This window comes from Chionomys nivalis, chromosome 2 (assembly GCF_950005125.1).
Source record: "Chionomys nivalis chromosome 2, mChiNiv1.1, whole genome shotgun sequence".
Taxonomy (NCBI): Eukaryota; Metazoa; Chordata; class Mammalia; order Rodentia; family Cricetidae; genus Chionomys; species Chionomys nivalis.
Window position 1 is genome coordinate 109,948,919 of NC_080087.1, and position 18,457 is coordinate 109,967,375.

The following is an 18,457-nucleotide window of genomic DNA, read 5'->3' on the forward strand; positions in this document are numbered from 1 at the left end:
GATCTTTCCATTTTCTGGTGTCTTATTCAATTTCTTTCTTCAAAGATTTAAAGTTCTTGTCATACAAGTCTTTCAGTTGTTTGGTTAGAGTTACTCCAAGACATTTTATGTACTTTGTGGTTATCATAAAACATCATGTTTCTCTGATTTCTTTTGCAGCCCATTTATCATCTGTGTAAAGAAGGGCTACTGATTTTTTTGACTTAATTATGTATCCTGCCAAATTACTGATGATGTTTATGAGCTGTAGAAGTTCCTTGACAGAATTTTTGGGATCTCTTCTTTTTTTTTGGGGGGGGGATCTCTTATGTAAACTATCATACCATCAGCAAATAGTCCATTTGAGTCATAACATCTGTTAGTTCCCTTATTTCTCTGTTGAATTTTCTGATTGTCAGACCTTTCCAGTGGTGAGAGTGGAGTGTTGAAGTTTCCCACTATTAGTGTGTGGGGCTTAATGTGTGATTTAAGCTTTAGTAGTGTTTCTTTTACATGTAAGGGTGACTTTGTATTTGGGGCATAGATGTTCACTATTGAGATTTTCTCTTATTCTTAATTATTTATTTATTTATTAAAGTTTTCTGCCTCCTCCCCGCCACCACCTCTCATTTCTGTCCCCCTCCCCCAATCAACTATCCATCCCTCAGCAGCGCCAAGAGCAGTCAGGGTTCCCTGCCCAGTGGGAAGTCCAAGGACCTCGCACCTCCTTCCAGGTCTAGTAAGGTGAGCATCCAAACAGCCTAGGTTCACACAAAGCCAGTACGTGCAGTAGGATCAAAAACCCATTGCCATTGTTCTTGACTTCTCAGCAGCTCTCATTGTCCACTATGTTCAGCGAGTCCGGTTTTATCCCATGCTTTTTTAAACCCAGTCCAGCTGGCCTTGGAGAGTTCCCGATAGAACATGCCCATTGTCTCAGTGTGTGGGTGCACCCCTTGCGGTCCTGAGTTCCTTGCTCGTGCTCTCTCTCTCTCCTTCTGCTCCAAATTTGGACCTTGGGATTTCAGTCTGTTGCTCCAATGTGGGTCTCTGTCTCTGTCTCCTTTCATCGCCTGAGGAAGGTTAATACCCAGGAGGATAACTATATGGTTTTTTTTTGGGTTCACCTTCTTATTTAGCTTTCTAGGATCACGAATTATAGGCTCAATGTCCTTTATTTATGGCTAGAAACCAATTATGAGTGAGTACATCCCATGTTCCTCTTTTTGGGTCTGGCTTACCTCACTCAGGATAGTGTTTTCTATTTCCGTCCATTTGCATGCAAAATTCAAGAAGTCATTGTTTTTTACTGCTGAGTAGTACTCTAATATGTATATATTCCACACTTTTTTCATCCATTCTTCCACTGAAGGGCATCTAGGTTGTTTCCAGGTTCTGGCTATTACAAACAATGCTGCTATGAACATAGTTGAGCATATACTTTTGTTGTATGATAGGGCATCTCTTGGGTATATTCCCAAGAGTGGTATTGCTGCTTCCAGGGGTAGGTTGATCCCGAATTTCCTGCTTTCCATAGTGGTTGCACAAGTTTGCATTCCCACCAGCAATGGATGAGTGTGCCCCTTACTCCACAACCTCTCCAGCAAAGACTATCCATTGGTGTTTTTGATTTTAGCCATTCTGACAGGTGTAAGATGGTATCTTAAAGTTGTTTTGATTTCCATTTCCCTGATCGCTAAGGAAGTTCAGCATGACCTTAAGTGTCTTTTGGCCATTTGAACTTCTTCTGTTGCGAATTCTCTGTTCACCTCAGTGCCCCATTTTATAATTGGGCTGATTAGCATTTTACATTCTAGTTTCTTGAGTTCTTTATATATTTTGGAGATCAGACCTTTGTCAGTTGTGGGGTTGGTGAAGATCTTTTCCCAGTCAGTGGATTGCCTATAATTATGTCTTAGTGACAGTGTCCTTTGCTTTACAGAAGTTTCTCAGTTTCAGGAGGTCCCATTTATTCAATGTTGCCCTTAATGTCTGTGCTGCTGGGGTTATACATAGGAAGTGGTCTCCTGTGCCCATGTGTTGTTGAGTACATCCCACTTTCTCTTCTATCAGGTTCAGTGTGTTCAGACTGATATTGAGGTCTTTAATCCATTTGAACTTGAGTTTTGTGCATGGTGATAGATATGGATCTATTTTCATTCTTCTACAGATTGACATCCAGTTATGCCAGCACCATTTGTTGAAGATGCTCTCTTTCTTCCATTGTATACTTTTAGCTCTCAGTGTGGGCTTCACTGTTTCATGCTTGGACCATCAAAAAATATAAGTTCAGGTCTGCGTCACATCTGCGCCGCCGCGTCTGTCAGTAGAACGGTTTCGTTAAAGTCTCAGAATGGCAGCCTGTGTGGATAGCATTGCAGCAGCCAGGCAAGTTAAGACATGTGTTTCACTTCCCAGTGGAAAACAGACTCGAGATTTTCTCTTGATGGATTTTTCCTGTGACTAATATGAAGTGTCCTTTTTCTCCTTTGATTGATTTTAGTTTGAAGTCTATTTTGTACGATATTAGGATAGCTACACCAGCTTGTTTCTTAGGTCCATTTGATTGAAAAACTTTTTCCCAACCCTTTACTCTGAGGCAATGTCTGAGGCAATGTCTGTCTTTGAGATTGAGGTATGTTTCTTGTATGCAGCAGAATGATGGATTCTGTTTTCGTATCCAATCTGTTAGTGGTGTCTTCTATAGGTGAGTTAAGTCCATTTATATTAAGAGATATTAATGACCAGTGCTTGCTATTATTATTGCTATTATCCTGTTATTTTAGTTTTCATTGCTGGTGAAGTTATTGTATGTGGTTTTTCCCTTTTTAGAATCTGCTGCTGTGAGAGCATCTATTGTCTGTGTTTTTGTGGATATAGCTAAATTTCTTGGTTTGGAATTTTCTTCTAGTACTTTGTGTAGAGCTGGGTTTAATGCTAGGTATTGGCTAAATCTGGTTCTGTCATGGAATATCTTGTTTTGTCCGTCTGTGGTGACTGAAAGTTTCGCTGGGCATAATAGTCTGGGTTGGCATCCATGATCTCTTAATATCTGTGTAGCACTTGACCAGGATGTTCTGGCTTTCATTGTTTCCATTGAGAAGTCAGGTGTAATTCTGATAGGTCTGTCTTTACATGTTATTTGGCCTTTTTTCTTTGCAGTTATTAATACTCTCTCTTTATTCTGTATGTTTAGTATTTTGATTATTATATAGCAAAGGGACTTTTTTTGGTTCAGTCTATTTGGTGTTCTGTAAGCTTCTTGTATCTTCACAGGCATATCTTTCTTTAGGTTGGGAAAACTTTTTTCTATGATTTTGTTGAATATATTTTCTGCATTTTGAAGTGGACCTTTCTCCTTCTTCTATCCTTATTATTCTTAGGTTTGATCTTTTCATGCTGCCCCATATTTCATGAATATTTTATTAAGTTTTTGTTACATTTAATGTTTTCTTTGACCGATAAATCTTATTTTCTTCTATCGTGTCTTCAAACTTTGAGATTCTTTCTTCCATCTCTTGTATTCTGCTGTTTATGTTTGCATTTGTGGTTCCTGACCATTTTCCCATATTTTGAATTTCCAAAATTCCCTTGGTTTATGTTTTCTTTATTGTCTGTATTTCAATTTTCATGTCTTGAATCATTTTTTTCACCTGTTTGCTTTTTCTTGGTTTTCTTTAAGGGATTTGTTGATATCTTCCAATTTTTTTGTTTGTCTTTTCCTCCATTTCTTTGAGAGAATTTTTCATTTCATCTTTAAGGGCCTCAAAAATAAAAAATAACTTTAGGAGAACGTTAAAGTTATTTTCTTCTGCCTCATATGTATTGTGGTGCTCCAGTCTTGCCTGTTACAGAGCCATTAGTTTTTGGTGGTGCTGTATTGCTCTTTGTGGTGTTAAGTGTGTTTTTGTCTGACCATTTTTTCCTCTGAATAATGTAGTTGGGGCTGTGTCTCTGGTGATCACTCTTCCAGGTGCCAGTGGATCCAAGGCTCACATGGTTGCTCCTCGTGGTAGATTCTGGACCATGGTTCTAGTTACCCCAGAGGTAGCTCGGCATTCTTAGAGGTCACTCGGTGCTCCCAGAAGGCTTTTGGGTCTGCTCCTACAGAGGTTGCTTGTTTAGACTTACTCCTGAGGAGTTCACTGGCTCGGGCTTGTCTCCACAGAGGTCAGAGGTCGGAGGTCGCTGGCTCAGGCCTATTCCCATAAAGATCACCTGGCTTGGGTCTGCTCCCAAAGATGTCCCTGGCTCAGGCCTGTTCCTGTGGAGGTAGCTGGCCTGGCTGTTGAAAATCTTTATTGGGCTCTTGTTGGACAACCCAGTATCTTGAGGCTGGTATCAGCTGAACATCTTTTCTCATTTAATATGATTGTTTTGACTCTTGGTATAGTTCTTAAGGAGTCTCTATTGTATTTTAGACCTTTTGGCTATCACCTTAAGAGACCCTGAGTCCTACTCAAACCTCTCACAGACAGACAGAAATCTTATTGAATTTTAGCACAATTTAGTTTATTGGAACACTTCAGTTCTAATAATAACTCCGTTTTCAATAACATTTTGATATGTTTTGTTTACACAGTAACACTGAACTTTTGTTGCTGTCTACTACTTTTGTCTCTGAGGTAGAAGGGAATCTCCCAGGTTAGACCACCTGGAAGTATGAAAGGGCTATCTCCAGCTTTCAAAGACACAGTCTTCCAATTTGGAGTATTTTATTACAGCAGCATCTCCCTCGCTGGGACTACCTGGCTGCTCAGCACCTCTAAGTACAAGAAAGGAATCCCCAGGTCATAGAGATCATAAGTCTATTGAGGAAGGGTCTTATAGGCCAATGGTCAAGTTCTCTAGATGAGGAGAAGGGAGCTTTCCATGCCAAGCTACTTATTGGGATAAAACCCTTTTCACTGTGGTCTCCAGCACCTGGTACCTTTAAGTTAAAAGGGGGAGTCTCCAGCCCTAGGAGAAAAGGCTTCCTCAGCCTAGTGCTTCTTGTCATGTGATCTCTTGAGTTGGAGCCAGTCAGATACCTGCTGTCTCTTGGTAGGGAGAGAAATTAGGAGCTTGAGGTAAAAGGAGAGCCCTTGCCCCTAGCCATTTACTATCCAGGACTCCTAACCAATTTCCTTTGCAAGTGCTTCCAGGATTGCCTGGTATTTCTGGAGAGTTTCATGTCAGACATGGAATCTCCATGGCCCATCTCCTATTGTTGGGCTGGATTCAGAAGCACAGAATATGTCACCCTCTGACTGGGAGGCTGTGAGGTCACTATTTACTTTCTTTATTTCTAGGGTTCCTAACTGGTTCATGTAAACGGAGACTGCTCGTTCATTTCCCAACCGCCCAGACACAGAAACTATATTAATTACAATAGTTTGACCTATTAGCTCAGGTCTCTTGTTAACTAACTCTTACATCTTAAATTAACCCATTTCTATTAATTTGTGTATCACTACCAGGCTGTGGATTACCGGAAAGGTTCTGAACATCTTTCTCCTTCGGCAGCTACATGGTGTTTCTCTGACTCTGCCCATTCTCTATATATCTCTTCCAGTCTGGCTCTCACTACAATCATAGAGGACCCTGGCTCAGTGCAGTCAGAGTTTAATTTTTCAAGAGAAGCAAAAAGTATAATTTCTACATAAATATTCTTTGTTTAATATAAACCATGAAGTAAAAAATTTAAATACTGCACAGGTAAGACAAACAGGCATAGCTTTGCCACATGTATATTATGTATAATGTATAAATATGTGTGAATATATACACATATATACAATACACGGCTGATATGGAGTGATATTTTAGACAACCTTCATGCTAAAAACACAGGAGACAACCAAAGAACTGTGAGAAAAGGAAGACAAACTGGATCCAGCACCCAGGCCACCCAGTCATGATAGCAATACCTACCTAGTATGTCTTAACAGAGTTATCCCTAAGAATGCTTAGTGAGACGAAGCTCCAGGTAACTCCAGGAGCAACAGCAGGATACATATAGTCTAACAACGTACAAACTCCTCATGTTGACAGACAGGAGAGCTCCTTCAGCAAGCTGGTTGGAGTGTGGTTATATGACTCCCAGAGTGAACACTGATGGATGTCCTGGTACAGGCAGTCTCATACTATGGTTTTACTTTATCTCTTGTACTTACATCATGTGTGCCACCAAGAGCAAGAGTCAACTATGTTTTCTCCTATACCCAAAATGCCACCAACATCCCAAATCATCGAATAAATAAATACTCATATGCTTATAGTTACAAAAGTCCTATTCACTTGCCCTAATTTACGGGTTCTACTGACTTTCTGATTAACCAAGCAACTACAGTTCTGATGAGTATCCCAAGTGACAAGTAGAAAAAACTTTAGGAAATAACCTTTGCTGATTTCTGCAGTGACTTCTCAGGTAAGGCTCTTGTGTCCTGTGACATGGGGGTGTTCTCATCTTTTGTAACTGGAGCACTGGAATCGTCTTTTCCTAAGTCAGAGAGAAAAAAAGAGAAAAGGAAGCAATTAGCTGCATATCCACTGGGTACACAGAGATCTTTAAATTCATACCAGAAAGTTTCCGGAGGCCAAGTACTCCGTACCATTTCTTTCACAAAAGAGGACTGTGTATGGAAGTTGGGCCATGTGGATAAGTCAAATCATGTTGCATCTGTGTTCACACTAAACACCCGGTCTTAGCAGGGTAAATTTGATCTACTTAACATTACTAACATACTAAACATCTAATTAACAATTAACAGGGGTCTATAATCAATTCACAGGGAGCTAAGAAAGACTTGTACATCAAGACATTTCCAAGGCCCAAATAAAAACTCCTTTTCATGATTGGCAGCCTCTTCTGGGCAGGTCTGGAAACACTGCTGTGGTCTCAGACTCAGAATGACCAACTGTATGTTTCTATCTCTGCTGAAATCCTCCCGCTATAGTGCTACTGAATGCAGGATTTTCAGTCTTCCAGAAAGAAAAAACAAACTTTCCCATGGTAAACAGCCTCTCTATCAGTAAAAGAAAGATAATCACCCAAGACTATCTTTTATCTTAGAGCAATAACCCAGGATGCAAATAAATAAATAAATAAGGTCACCAGATGCTTCCAGGACATTTAAAAAATAATAATCTGAAAGAAAACACAAATACACACACACACACACACACACACACACGAGGGCTGATTTCTTTTGTTACATGACATATGTTACCAGTTTTCTGTTAATCTGTTTCTTACAGATTAACACAATTCATTGAAGAAAACATAAGACAAAATTATAATTAGACACTACTTAGATATCTGATATTTAAGAATTTAGACTTAAAAAGTTAGCAACCAAGTCAGAGTGGTGAAAAAACTGATTTTCTTTTCTCTCATTATGTTGTCTGTTTTCTTGGTAAGTAGCTGAGGCTAATCTTGAACTTTTAATCTTTTGTTCAACCTCCTGGGGGTTGGGATTAAAGGCCGTGTAACCACACTCATCTGAAACCAGTTTTTCCATGACAGCCCAAACCCCGGGTTTCTAGGCTGGAAACAGACAGCCCCATCTTAAGGTGACTATCACTTCAGGTTCCATGCTGACAACAGCATGTCTGCCATTCCACAAGTTTCATCAGGTTACATGTAAAATGAAAGGCCAAGAAGGAAGTGGGCCCATGACTTCCTTCCATCATACCTGAAGACAACCTTTCCAGGTTCTCTATTCAAAAGGTCATCATGGGAAAAATAAACTTTGTTCAAGGTTACATTCAAATAATTTACATAGATGTTTACAGTGCTGCAGGTGAGAATCACAGACATTAAAAATGAAACACACACTAAGTTGGAAAATTAATTTCCCTTAACATATTGGCAGCAATTAAGTCTCACTCCACTGAACAGTAAAGATGCCAGTTTAAAGAAAGATAATGCACTGCTTAATCTGAAGTCATTTGTTAATTCGTTTATTTGAGATATATATTTATTGAGTACTTGGTATTGAAGATTCCATTTTAGTAAGAGAAATATGTTATAAAACCTCAAGAAACTTACATACACAAATGTGAAAATGGTCTTAGTAAGTAATCACTCTGTAAATATAAATGATAAATCGTGACAATTCTAAGGAAAACAGTCCTGAAAAGGGAAGGAAAGGGAAATATGATTTAGAGGTTAAGGAAAGGCTTGAAAAGAAATGACATCTATATCAAGACACAGGATGGCGTGTGCAGGAGTAGCAAAGGGTATGAGGAATGGCAAATGAAGAAGGGGTAGAAGCAGGAACTTCTTCATATATGACCTTGACTATTGTCAAGGACCAGAAAGCAAATCAGAAGGCAGAGGCAAGAATGGGTTACGCATAGATAAGAATGAGGAACAACAGGAGTAAAATCAGGTGGGACCTTGCAGGACACGTGAGTCCTGAATTTAAGCCTGGAAACAACAGGAGTCTAGGTGCAAGGGTGGCACAGCTCAGGGCAGATTGGGAGTGGGTAGAGAAAGACCAGTGGAGAGGTGCTGCAGAGTTCAGGTATGAGGACAGAGCTGTGATACAGGCACTACAGAATTAAGATATATTTTGCAGTTGAACTGGTTAACCAATGGCAATTTTATATTAGAACTTTAGGGTCACTGCATATGAGCAGTGAAAGGTTATTTCCAGATTTATGACTTTGGCAGCCATGTTGGTGGGGGCCTCTTTTAAAGTTTAGAGGAGGAGGTAAAATCTAGAGTTCAAATAATTTGGAGCTGGTCATACATGATGGCCACACCTGTAAGACCCTCAAGGGATGATGCTGAATAATCAGCTCAACACAAAAGTTTACAATTTAAAAGGGACAGCTAGAGTATGGCTTTAAATACAGCTTGTATGCTGCGCACTTCTGTACTTAGATTTTCAGCCCACCATGTAGAGAAGAGATTCAACACAAATCAATTCAACTATTATATTAAACCCATGAAGCTTTTCCACTGCTCCACACTGCTGTGCACAAGGAAGGGCCAATGCACTGTCACTACTGGGGATGCAGAAAAGGTCCAGTAAGACATTCACAGTCATTCCCAACAGGTTGTAGTCACAGTGTTAAGTGGGAAAGGGCTCCTATGGGCCAGGGGCCCTAAATTTTACAGCAGGGCAGCCTGGTTAAAAGACCATGCTCTTTAGGCTTTTTCACAACTCCACACGGCTGCCAGTTTCAGCCATAGCTTTAATCAGTAACATGGAGGGAAAGTATTGCTAGTACCTTTCAGGAGGCAACACTAAACTTCAGAGACCAGCTTCCTCTTCCCTCATACCTACTGGCCGGAATGCAAAGGTATCAGCTGTACTTTGAGTGCTCACCTTGGTTGTGGAGGCCACATGACCTGAAGTCAGGTAGGACAGGAGGAGGCCTGTGAGGCTACCCTGGAAGCCATGGCCTGCCCACATCTGGTCTTCTTTAATGTGTGAGAGAAATAAACCTCTTTTCACTTAAGTCACCACTATTTTAGGATTCAAAGAATTCTCAGCAACATACTTTCTAATGTACAGGTCCAGACAAAAAAAGCAGCAAGCTCAGACACTAGCCCATAAAGCATCCCAGAAGCCAGAGTCACGTCTCTCTTGTGTGTATGCAGCACAGAGTTAGACTATGAAGTTGTTAGTGCTCTGCAGCAGACAGACAAGAGGAGCAGGAGAGCTTCAAAAGCTGGAGTTACAGTCCACGTGAGACACAGCAGAGCCTGAATTAGGAGAGTGGCAGTGCTGACAGACAGAGGTTGTCTAGAGTTGTTTGGGGGGGAGGGGAGTACTAAGCACGTCTTCATCACTAGGAATGGTGTGGTCTGAAAAAACCAAAAACTGGGTTTAAACTAAAAGGAGCACTGCTGTGACAAAGCAATGAAACACCAGGATGGGCCATGAGCATTGGGCAGAGCTGCCAGTGGTTCTCGACAGGGCAAAGATTGGGCCTCCACAATGTTCAGTTTGTCACACTGAGGACAGGGCTGCCAGTTCTGCTGTCCTTTCTGTTTCAAACAACTCTAGAAACCAAGAACTACTAAAGTATTTATTCAAAAGAAAATTTTCTTTTGAATACTTTATTATGTACTTATTAATTTCTTTCTGTGTATGTGTGTATACATATGTGTATACTGGACTCATGGTGAACATACAGAGGTCAGAGTACAACTTGAAAGGTTGGTTCTTTCTTGCTACCAAGTGAATCCCAGGGATTAGAGTCATATCTTGATGGCTAGCGCCTTCACATGCTGAGCCACCTCATCAACCCTAAATGAAAAAATTTTCAAAACTAGGTACACTACTAATACAAACAATTTTTCAAAAGTCCCTGAGAAATACAATGGAAATAAGTCAAGACCCTAATCTTTTTCTATAGATGATCTGAAATTCTATTTAAACAGTTTGAAAATTCCAGTTTAGTAAAGCTAACATTGTCACCTGTATAAAATAAAATGCAAACACAACCTTATCTTAGTAAAAAAAAAAAAAAGTTTAATTTAATGATTCTTTTTGAGACAGAGTTTCTCTGTGGTTTTGGAGCCTCTCCTGGGACTAGCTCTTGTAGAACAGGATGGTCTCGAACTCACAGAGATCCGCCTGCCTCTGCCTCCCGAGTGCTGGGATTAAAGGCGTGCGCCACCACCGCCCGGCAAGTTTAATGATTCTTAACACTTTAAACACATATCAAAAACTTTTTAGGGCATGTAGACCACTTGCCTAGTATACAGGAGGTCCTAGGTTCAATACCCAGAACCACAAGTAGTTAATAATAATGATAAATAAAATGTGTGTTTAGGGGCTGGAAAGCCTGTTAGTGGTTAAGGGTACTTCCTGCCCTTGCAGAGGACCCAGGTTTGGTTCCCGGTCTTCATATGGTGGCTAAAAATATCTGTAGCTCCAGTTGCTGAAGATCTAGCACCACCCTCTCCTCCTATGGGCACCAGGCACACTTGCACTACATACATGTTAATAAGCAAAACATTGACATAAATTAAGAAACCAAAAGGCTAAGGCCTTGGTGGTGGTGGTGGTGTGTGTGTGTGGGGGGGGGGTAATTGATCAGATTGAAAGTCAGCACATGATGTGGCAAATCTAAGTTCACTCCACTCTGAAAAAAGGTGTCTAGTTAGGGTTTCTATTGCTGTGGTGAAACACTGTGACAGAAAAGCAGCCTGGGGAGGAAAGGATGTGTTTGCCTTACACTTCCACACTGCTGTTCATTACTGAAGGAATTCAGGATAGGAATCTGGAGGCAGAAGCTGATGGAGAGGTCATGGAGGGCTGTTCCTTACTGGTTTGCTCCATGGCTTGCTCAGCCAGCTCTTATAGAATCCAGGACCAGCAGCCCAGGGATGGCATCACCCACCATGGGTTGGGCCCTCCTCCATTGATCACTAAATGAGAAAATGTCTTTCAGCTGCATCTCATGGAGGCATTTCCTCAACTGAGGCTCCTTCCTCTCTGATGACTCTAGTTTGTGTCAAGTTGACACACAAAAGCAGCCAGTGCAAGAGGGCAATAGAAATGCGTAATTTCCAAAATTTGTAATTAAAGATAATGCTCCCTGCATATTCTCAAAAGTCAATCAACTAGGAAACTTTACCTCATGAGCCCTTCCTCCCAGTGAAATGTAGAAATGACAACATGGGTCCTCACAGGAGTCAAGAATCATTCACTGTGAATATTCATTTCATCTGCTAAAAGCTTGTGGAACATAACATAATGAGCTGGTGATTGTGCTAGGACTCAGCTCCTGCAAGGACAAAGGCTCAGGAGAGACAGTCCCTGGGGCACCAAATCCAAACCCAAGCAAGTCTCTCACTCTCCTTAGCTAATGGAACTGCAATGCCAGAGAGTTTTCTCAGCATGTGCCTTTCCCCACATGTCAATCACCTCGCTGTATACACAGCACAGCGGCACACTGGGTGAGGGCACTGTTATAACATCTCATCAGAAGACTAGGGTGATGAAGGAGCAGAACCAGAAAAGGACAGTATGTAGGAACTGGCTGTGTTGACCCATTTTCCATACAAGCAAGATCAGAGTAACACAAAAAAGGCCATAAAAATCCAAATCAAGGTTTAAGTTTAAGTCAGCAAAAGACCTGGCAGGCATTGAAAATTACTGTCTACATTCCCAGAGAACACCTGAGTCAGAAGGCAAAGCTGCAACACGTATTGCAAGTACATGGCTTGGCAATTACAGGCAAGCAGTGTGTCCCTGGGTTATTGACAGAGAAGCTAACCTCAGAACTGAGGAAAGCTGCATAGGACCTGACTAGAGGGATAGACCTTGGGGGAATTCCAGAAGGGAGAAGAAAGTGCAGAAGGATAAACTGAGCAGAAGAGGGCATTGTGTGTCTGAGTGTAAGAACCAGATCAGGGAAGGCATTATGTAACACTCCTAAGAGTTTTATTTTATACCTTAAAGATAGAAAGTCATTGAAAAATGTGAAGTTGATAAGATAGAATTTTATTACATTAAAAAGTCAATGGTGGAGGGCAGCTATGGGAGAGCTGGCCCCAAAGGTGACCAGCTGGTGAGCTGAGGCTACCCCTCGCTGGCTATAGCACTCAGGAGAGTGGGCCCCATACCTCACCTGGGCAGCACAATAAGACTGGCCCTGATGGAGTGGGTAAGAGAGCTGGTCCTGAGGGCATGAGTATGGGAGAACTGGTCTTACCCCTTGCTGGCAGTACAGTGATGTGGGTGCAGGAAAGATGGTCCTGCCCTCCACCTGAGCAGCATGGTGGCCCTAGAGGTATGGATTCAGGACAGTTGGCCCCACCCCTCATTGGGGTGGGGCAAAAGAACTGGCCCTACCTCTCCCTGGCTGCGGCACTTAGGAAAGGAGACCCTGAATCTCTAAGGGGCAATAACCATAGAGCTGACCCTGGTAGCATGCAAACAGGAGAGCCAGCCCTGACCCTTGTTGGCTTTGACATTTGGATGACTTTGTCCCACCCCTTACCAGAGCAGTGCTGAAGATCTGGTCCCAAAGAGGTGAGAGTGGAAGAGCTGGTCCTGCCCGGTGTCAGCTACCACAGGCTGGAGAGCTGGCCCTCCGCTCACGTGGGCAAAGCAGAAGAGCTAGTCCTGGTGGTGTGGGTGCAGAAGAGCAGGTGGCATGACCAACTCAGCTACTATACAGGCCCAGGGCTTCCACCAAAGAACTTCTGGAAAGCATGAAAGCATGGCCTTGCAGAACCAAAGCTGTAGGATCTCCATGGCACATGGCACAACAGGAGAGGAGATGAGTCCCATCCAGGACCCAGTATTGATAGTGTAGCAGAAGCCAGAAGCCTTGAACCAGTCCAATGACTCACTGCAACAAACATTTGCAAGGAAAGATATTTGGACAAAACAGTGGACTGGGTGACACACTGGGTGACCATAACACACTGCAGCTTCCACAGCAAGATGATTTTTGTTTATTTGTTTTTGTTTGTTTCATCTTTATTTTTAATAATTTTTAATTTTTTTTTGTTTTGGGGGGATGTTGCAAGGGTGGAGGGAGAATATGAAAGGTTGGGGAGATGAGTGGTATTAGGTGCATGATATAAAATTCACAAAGCGTCTCATTCAGTAGGCTGCCTTTTTGACTTATTGACTGTGTCCTTTACTTTACAGAAGTTTCTCAGGAGGTCCCATTTATTTATTGTTGCTCTCAGTGTCTATACTACTGGTGTTATGTTTAGGAAGTGATCTCCTGTGCCCATGCATTGAAGGCTACTTTCCACTTTCTCTTCTATCAGAGTTCAGTGAGGTCAGATTTATATTGAGGTCTTTAATCCATTTGGACTTGAGTTTTATGGATCTATTTGCATTCTTCTACATGTTGACATCCAGTTATGCCAGTACCATTTCTTGAACATGCTTTCTTTTTTCCATTGTATAATTTCAGCTTCTTTGTCAAAAATCAAGTGTTCACAGGTGTGTGGATTAATATCCAGGTCTTCAATTTGATTCCATTGATCAACCTAAAAAGGCAGCCTGCTGAATGGAAAAATTTCTTCACCAACCCCACATCAGACAGAGGACTGATCTCTAAAATATATAAAGAACTCAATAAATTAAACATCAAAATTACAAACAATCCAATTAAAATGTGGTACAGAACTAAACAGAATTCTCAAGAGAAGAATCTCAAATGGCTGAAAGACACTTAAGGAAATGTTCAACATCCTTATCCATCAGGGAAATGCAAATCAAAACAACTCTGAGATATCATCTTATACCAGTCAGAATGGTTAAGATCAAAAACACCAATGATAGCTTATGCTGGAGAGGATGTGCAGTAAGGGGAACACTCTTCATTGCTGGTGGGAATGCAAACTTATACAACCACTTTGGAAATCAGTATGGTGGTTTCTCAGAAAGTGGGAATTAACCTATTCAGGATCCAGCAATACCACTCTTGGGCATATACCCAAAGGATGCTCAATCACACTAAAAGACATTTGTTCAACTATGTTCATAGCAGCATTATTTGTAATAGCGAGAACCTGGAAACAATCTAGATGCCCCTCAACCAAAGAACGGATAAAGAAAAAGTGATACATTTACACAATGGAGTACTACTCAGTGGTAAAAAGCAATGACATCTTGAAATTTGCATGAAATGGATGGAAATAGAAAAAAACATCCCAAGTGAGGTAACCCAGACCCAAAAAGATGAACATGGTATGTATTCATTCATAAGTGGATACTAGTTGTAAAGCAAAGGTTAATAAGCCTAAAGTCCATGACAACAGGGCCTTGCCCTATAGTCAGACTGACGAATATCTTAAATGTCACCACTGTAGGCAAGTTCAGCAATCATTTCTCTGCAGGTCCTGCATGTCCAGTTTATCAGGCAGTCCAGGCTAGAGCAGTCTCTTGCCCAAATGGCTAACAAACTCCATGAGGAGCCTGTTCGATGCCCATCTTCCTCTTGAAGTAGATTGGGGTGGCCAGGAGCAGATGTGTTTCATTGTCATGAAAAGTCCTAGGTTCTTAAAACATTTTAAATGCCACATTCTGTAGTCTTTGAAAGGTTTGAAGAATGTTTATTCATCTGAAATACATCTCTGTACATCTAGAAAATCTAACATGACCACAAGCTTGACTATTATAGATGACTATTAACCTATATTTCTTAATCATACATTACATTTTTAAATGAGCTGCACAAACAATACCTTAATCAAAAGCAGAAATATAAATATACACAGTATAACAAAATTGACCTTAAATTTGTATCAATAAACCAAGATCTATACCAATGCAAATCTCTATAGCATATCCCCCTTTAAATGTAAATAAACATTTATAGAATTTGGGTGTAGTTTTGCCCAAACTTCTTCCTGCTGTTTATTGGGCAAGGTAATTTTTTGAGGGGTGTTCAAGGAAACGTTTCAGGGGTCTTGGTCCATCAAACCATATTAGTCTAGAAGCAATCCACAGATTGTCATCCTCTGTGGAAACAAAAGAAGAACCTCTATTCCAAAGCAACATATCCTTAAACTCAAATTTTAAAGTCAAGATACCTTTATCTTGGTTTAGCTTAGCAATCTGTACAATGAAATGTCTCTCTATACATAGTTCCTTCACAGTCAAAAAAATTCAAAGAAAACACAATAATATACACAACCCAGACTCTCTGTGTATTCTCCATCTTTACATGGCTTATTTTTCTTTACTCCTTTTAATCTATGACTGTCTGCACTCTGTCTCTTTAAAGACTTTGTTTCATTTTTTAATAAATCTTGTTTTTATAACTCTCTATCCTCTTTTTCTTCTCTCTCCCAAGCCTCCCTACATTTATCCAACATAGACCCATTTAGAGTTCTTTTATGTCTGAATCTGTCCTTATTGTGTTATCTGTAATTCTTTACTGTCTTGAAGAGTTTTTAAAATGGTAAGCAGCTTGGTTGCAGCTGCTCTGGATGCTGACTCTGCCTCTCTCCACTTTTGAAATGGTGGAGGTACAATTTCTGCCAGCTCTGGGGTCGCCAGGTAGTAGCTATGCTTAGCACTTTAACTCTGAGAATGAGCATGCAGCACATAAACCCTTTTTATATAGTAATAGCTAAATCTGCAATGCAGAACGCTGCACAGCCTGGAAATCTCTGTGTATGGCGGTGGGAATCCAACATGCTCTCCTGCTTGTGCACGCCTAGTAGACCTGATCCCGCCACCTTCCCAGGTCGGGAGCACTGAGCTGCGGGCATGGTCTCAGCTATTTTCCTCCCAAACCCAAGTGGGCACACAAACATCCAGGTCCACAAAAGCCATTCAAATATTTGATAGCCAGAGTTCATGCTGGCAGCATGGCCCAGAAAGATGCCTTTTAAAACTGTGCACAGCTTTTTTTCTGCTAAGGCTGAATCAGGAAAACCTCTCTTAAAGGAGCCATGCCTCTGCTTGCTTCTAGCAAACAGAGCCCAGCCAAGAAAATGTTGCTACCAAACCACGCTTAACTCTGTTCTTTTGTGTCTAGGATTCCTTTTTAAGCTTTTTGGGGTTTTATGTGGATGTAGTTACCCATGTTGGTGCGCCAATCTGTTGGAGAAAGCTGCTTGCTTAGCCCCAAAATAATCACACAGAAACCATGTTATTTAAAGCACTGCTTGGTCTATTATCTCTAGCTTCTTATTGGCTAACCATTACATCTTAATTTAACCCTTCTCCATTAATCTGTGGAGGTCATGGCCTACCAGCAAAGTTTCAGTGCTTCTCTCTCTGGTGGTGGCTCTATGGCTTCTCTCTGAATCCACCTTCCCTTCTCCCAGCATTCAGCTTAGTTTTTCCTATATTCTGCCCTGCACAGGCCCAAAGTGGTCCTTTATTAATCAATGGTATTCACAGCATACAGAGGGGAATCCCACATCAGTAGAAATGTATTATTTTTTTAAAAGTCAGTGGTCAAACTAGCTCCTTTTAAGATTTAACTTTTCCTTTTAATTTTTATTGCTTCCTCCTTATTCCTACTTACAATCAGCAATCTTAAGTCTATGATCTGGTATTTCACCTATTTCAGAATATCACAGCCAATTTCTTAAAGTCACTTGTTTGTCCTTTTTGTCTCATTTCCTGCTAGGATTCAAACTAAGCTTTAATTATATCTACTCTTTAGTTTTCAATTTTTCTCTGTGCTGTACTCTGGATAACTTTTTCTTACCATCTTCCAATGTATTAACTGTCTCTTTATTCAATTTGCTATTAGCTCTATCAAATTTTTCTCTTCAAACTAAATAAGAGAATTCTTTTCCTTATCCATTGAGGTTTTGTTGTTGTTGTTTTCTTTTTTTCTTTTCTTTTTTTGGGGGGGTGGAAGGGAGTTCAAGACAGGGTTTCTCTGTGTATCTCTGACTGTCCTGGAACTCACAATGTAGACAAGGCTGGCCTCAAACTCACAGAGATCCACCTGCCTCTGCTTCTCTGAGTGCTGGGATTAAAGGTATATGCCACCACCGCCCAGATAGTCGGTGAGTTTTTAATATCATTATTGTAAAGTTATATTTTTCTTTTTCCTTTTTTTTTGTTTGTTTTTGTTTTTAGTTTCTCGAGACAAGGTTTCTCTGTGTAACTGCCGCAGCTGTCCTGGAACACACTTTGTAGACCAGACTGGCCTTGAACTCACGGAGATCCATCTGCCTGCCTTTGCCTCCCAAGAGCTGGAATTAAATGTGTGCACAACCACCGCCAAGTTATTTTTGTTTCTTTTCCAATTTGCTATGACACAACTCATAGTTTTGTATTGTTTACAAATATCTCCAGGTTTATCTTTTATGTCTTTCAACAGAGAAAAGAGAAGGTTTTTAGACTGAGATGACTTCAGTATCTAATAGTAAAATTTTAAAAATTTTTATGTGAATAGGTAATCTGGTTACATGTATATCTGTATGCCACATGCACGCAGGGCCCTCAACGGTCAGAGAGGGTGTTGACTCCCCAGGGACTTGAGTGGCAAATGGCCATGAGCCCCATGTGGGTGCTGGGAATTGAACCTGAGTCCTCTGAAGAACAAGTGCTCTAACCACTGAGATATCTCTCCTGCCCTGATAATATTTTTTTAAGGAACTCGTTGTTTGTGGTTTCTTACTTGTTTTAACTCTGGCCTCTGCTTCCCTTGAATGCCTGGGTATATTTATGTGCTGGTCACTGAATAATCTGAGGCCTATGTTTAAGAAATCTTTCTTTTAAAAGAATTTCCACCAGATTTTGCCAGATAGTCAGAGGCATTGCCAGCTCTTAAACCAATTCAAGAGCGGAGATCCCTGGTTGCCCAGTCAGTCAGCTTGACCCTGAGGGCAGATCCATGTGAGAAAATGTGTTTTCCAGGTCCAACCTGATGGTATAAAGTCTGGAGGTTTCAGATTTTTATGAAGAATCTGAGCTTTATTTCCATCTCCACAAATCAAATCTGCAATGTCATGTGGACTCTTTTTTAAAACTGTAGATTTTATTTACTGTGTATGAGTGTTTAGTCTGAATGTATGTTAAGTGTATCATGT

The 18,457-nt window shown here is 40.9% G+C and overlaps 1 protein-coding gene across 3 annotated transcripts in view; it reads right to left on the minus strand.

Annotated features, from left to right (window-relative positions):
- Positions 1–18,457, minus strand: part of Dis3l2 (DIS3 like 3'-5' exoribonuclease 2) — a 381,117-nt gene that overhangs the window by 217,150 nt on the left and 145,510 nt on the right. For all 3 annotated transcript variants that reach the window (XM_057762692.1, XM_057762690.1, XM_057762691.1), the window contains one exon: positions 6,360–6,460. In XM_057762692.1, coding sequence (XP_057618675.1) covers positions 6,360–6,460 — 101 coding nt within the window. The remainder of the gene's footprint in view (positions 1–6,359; positions 6,461–18,457) is intronic.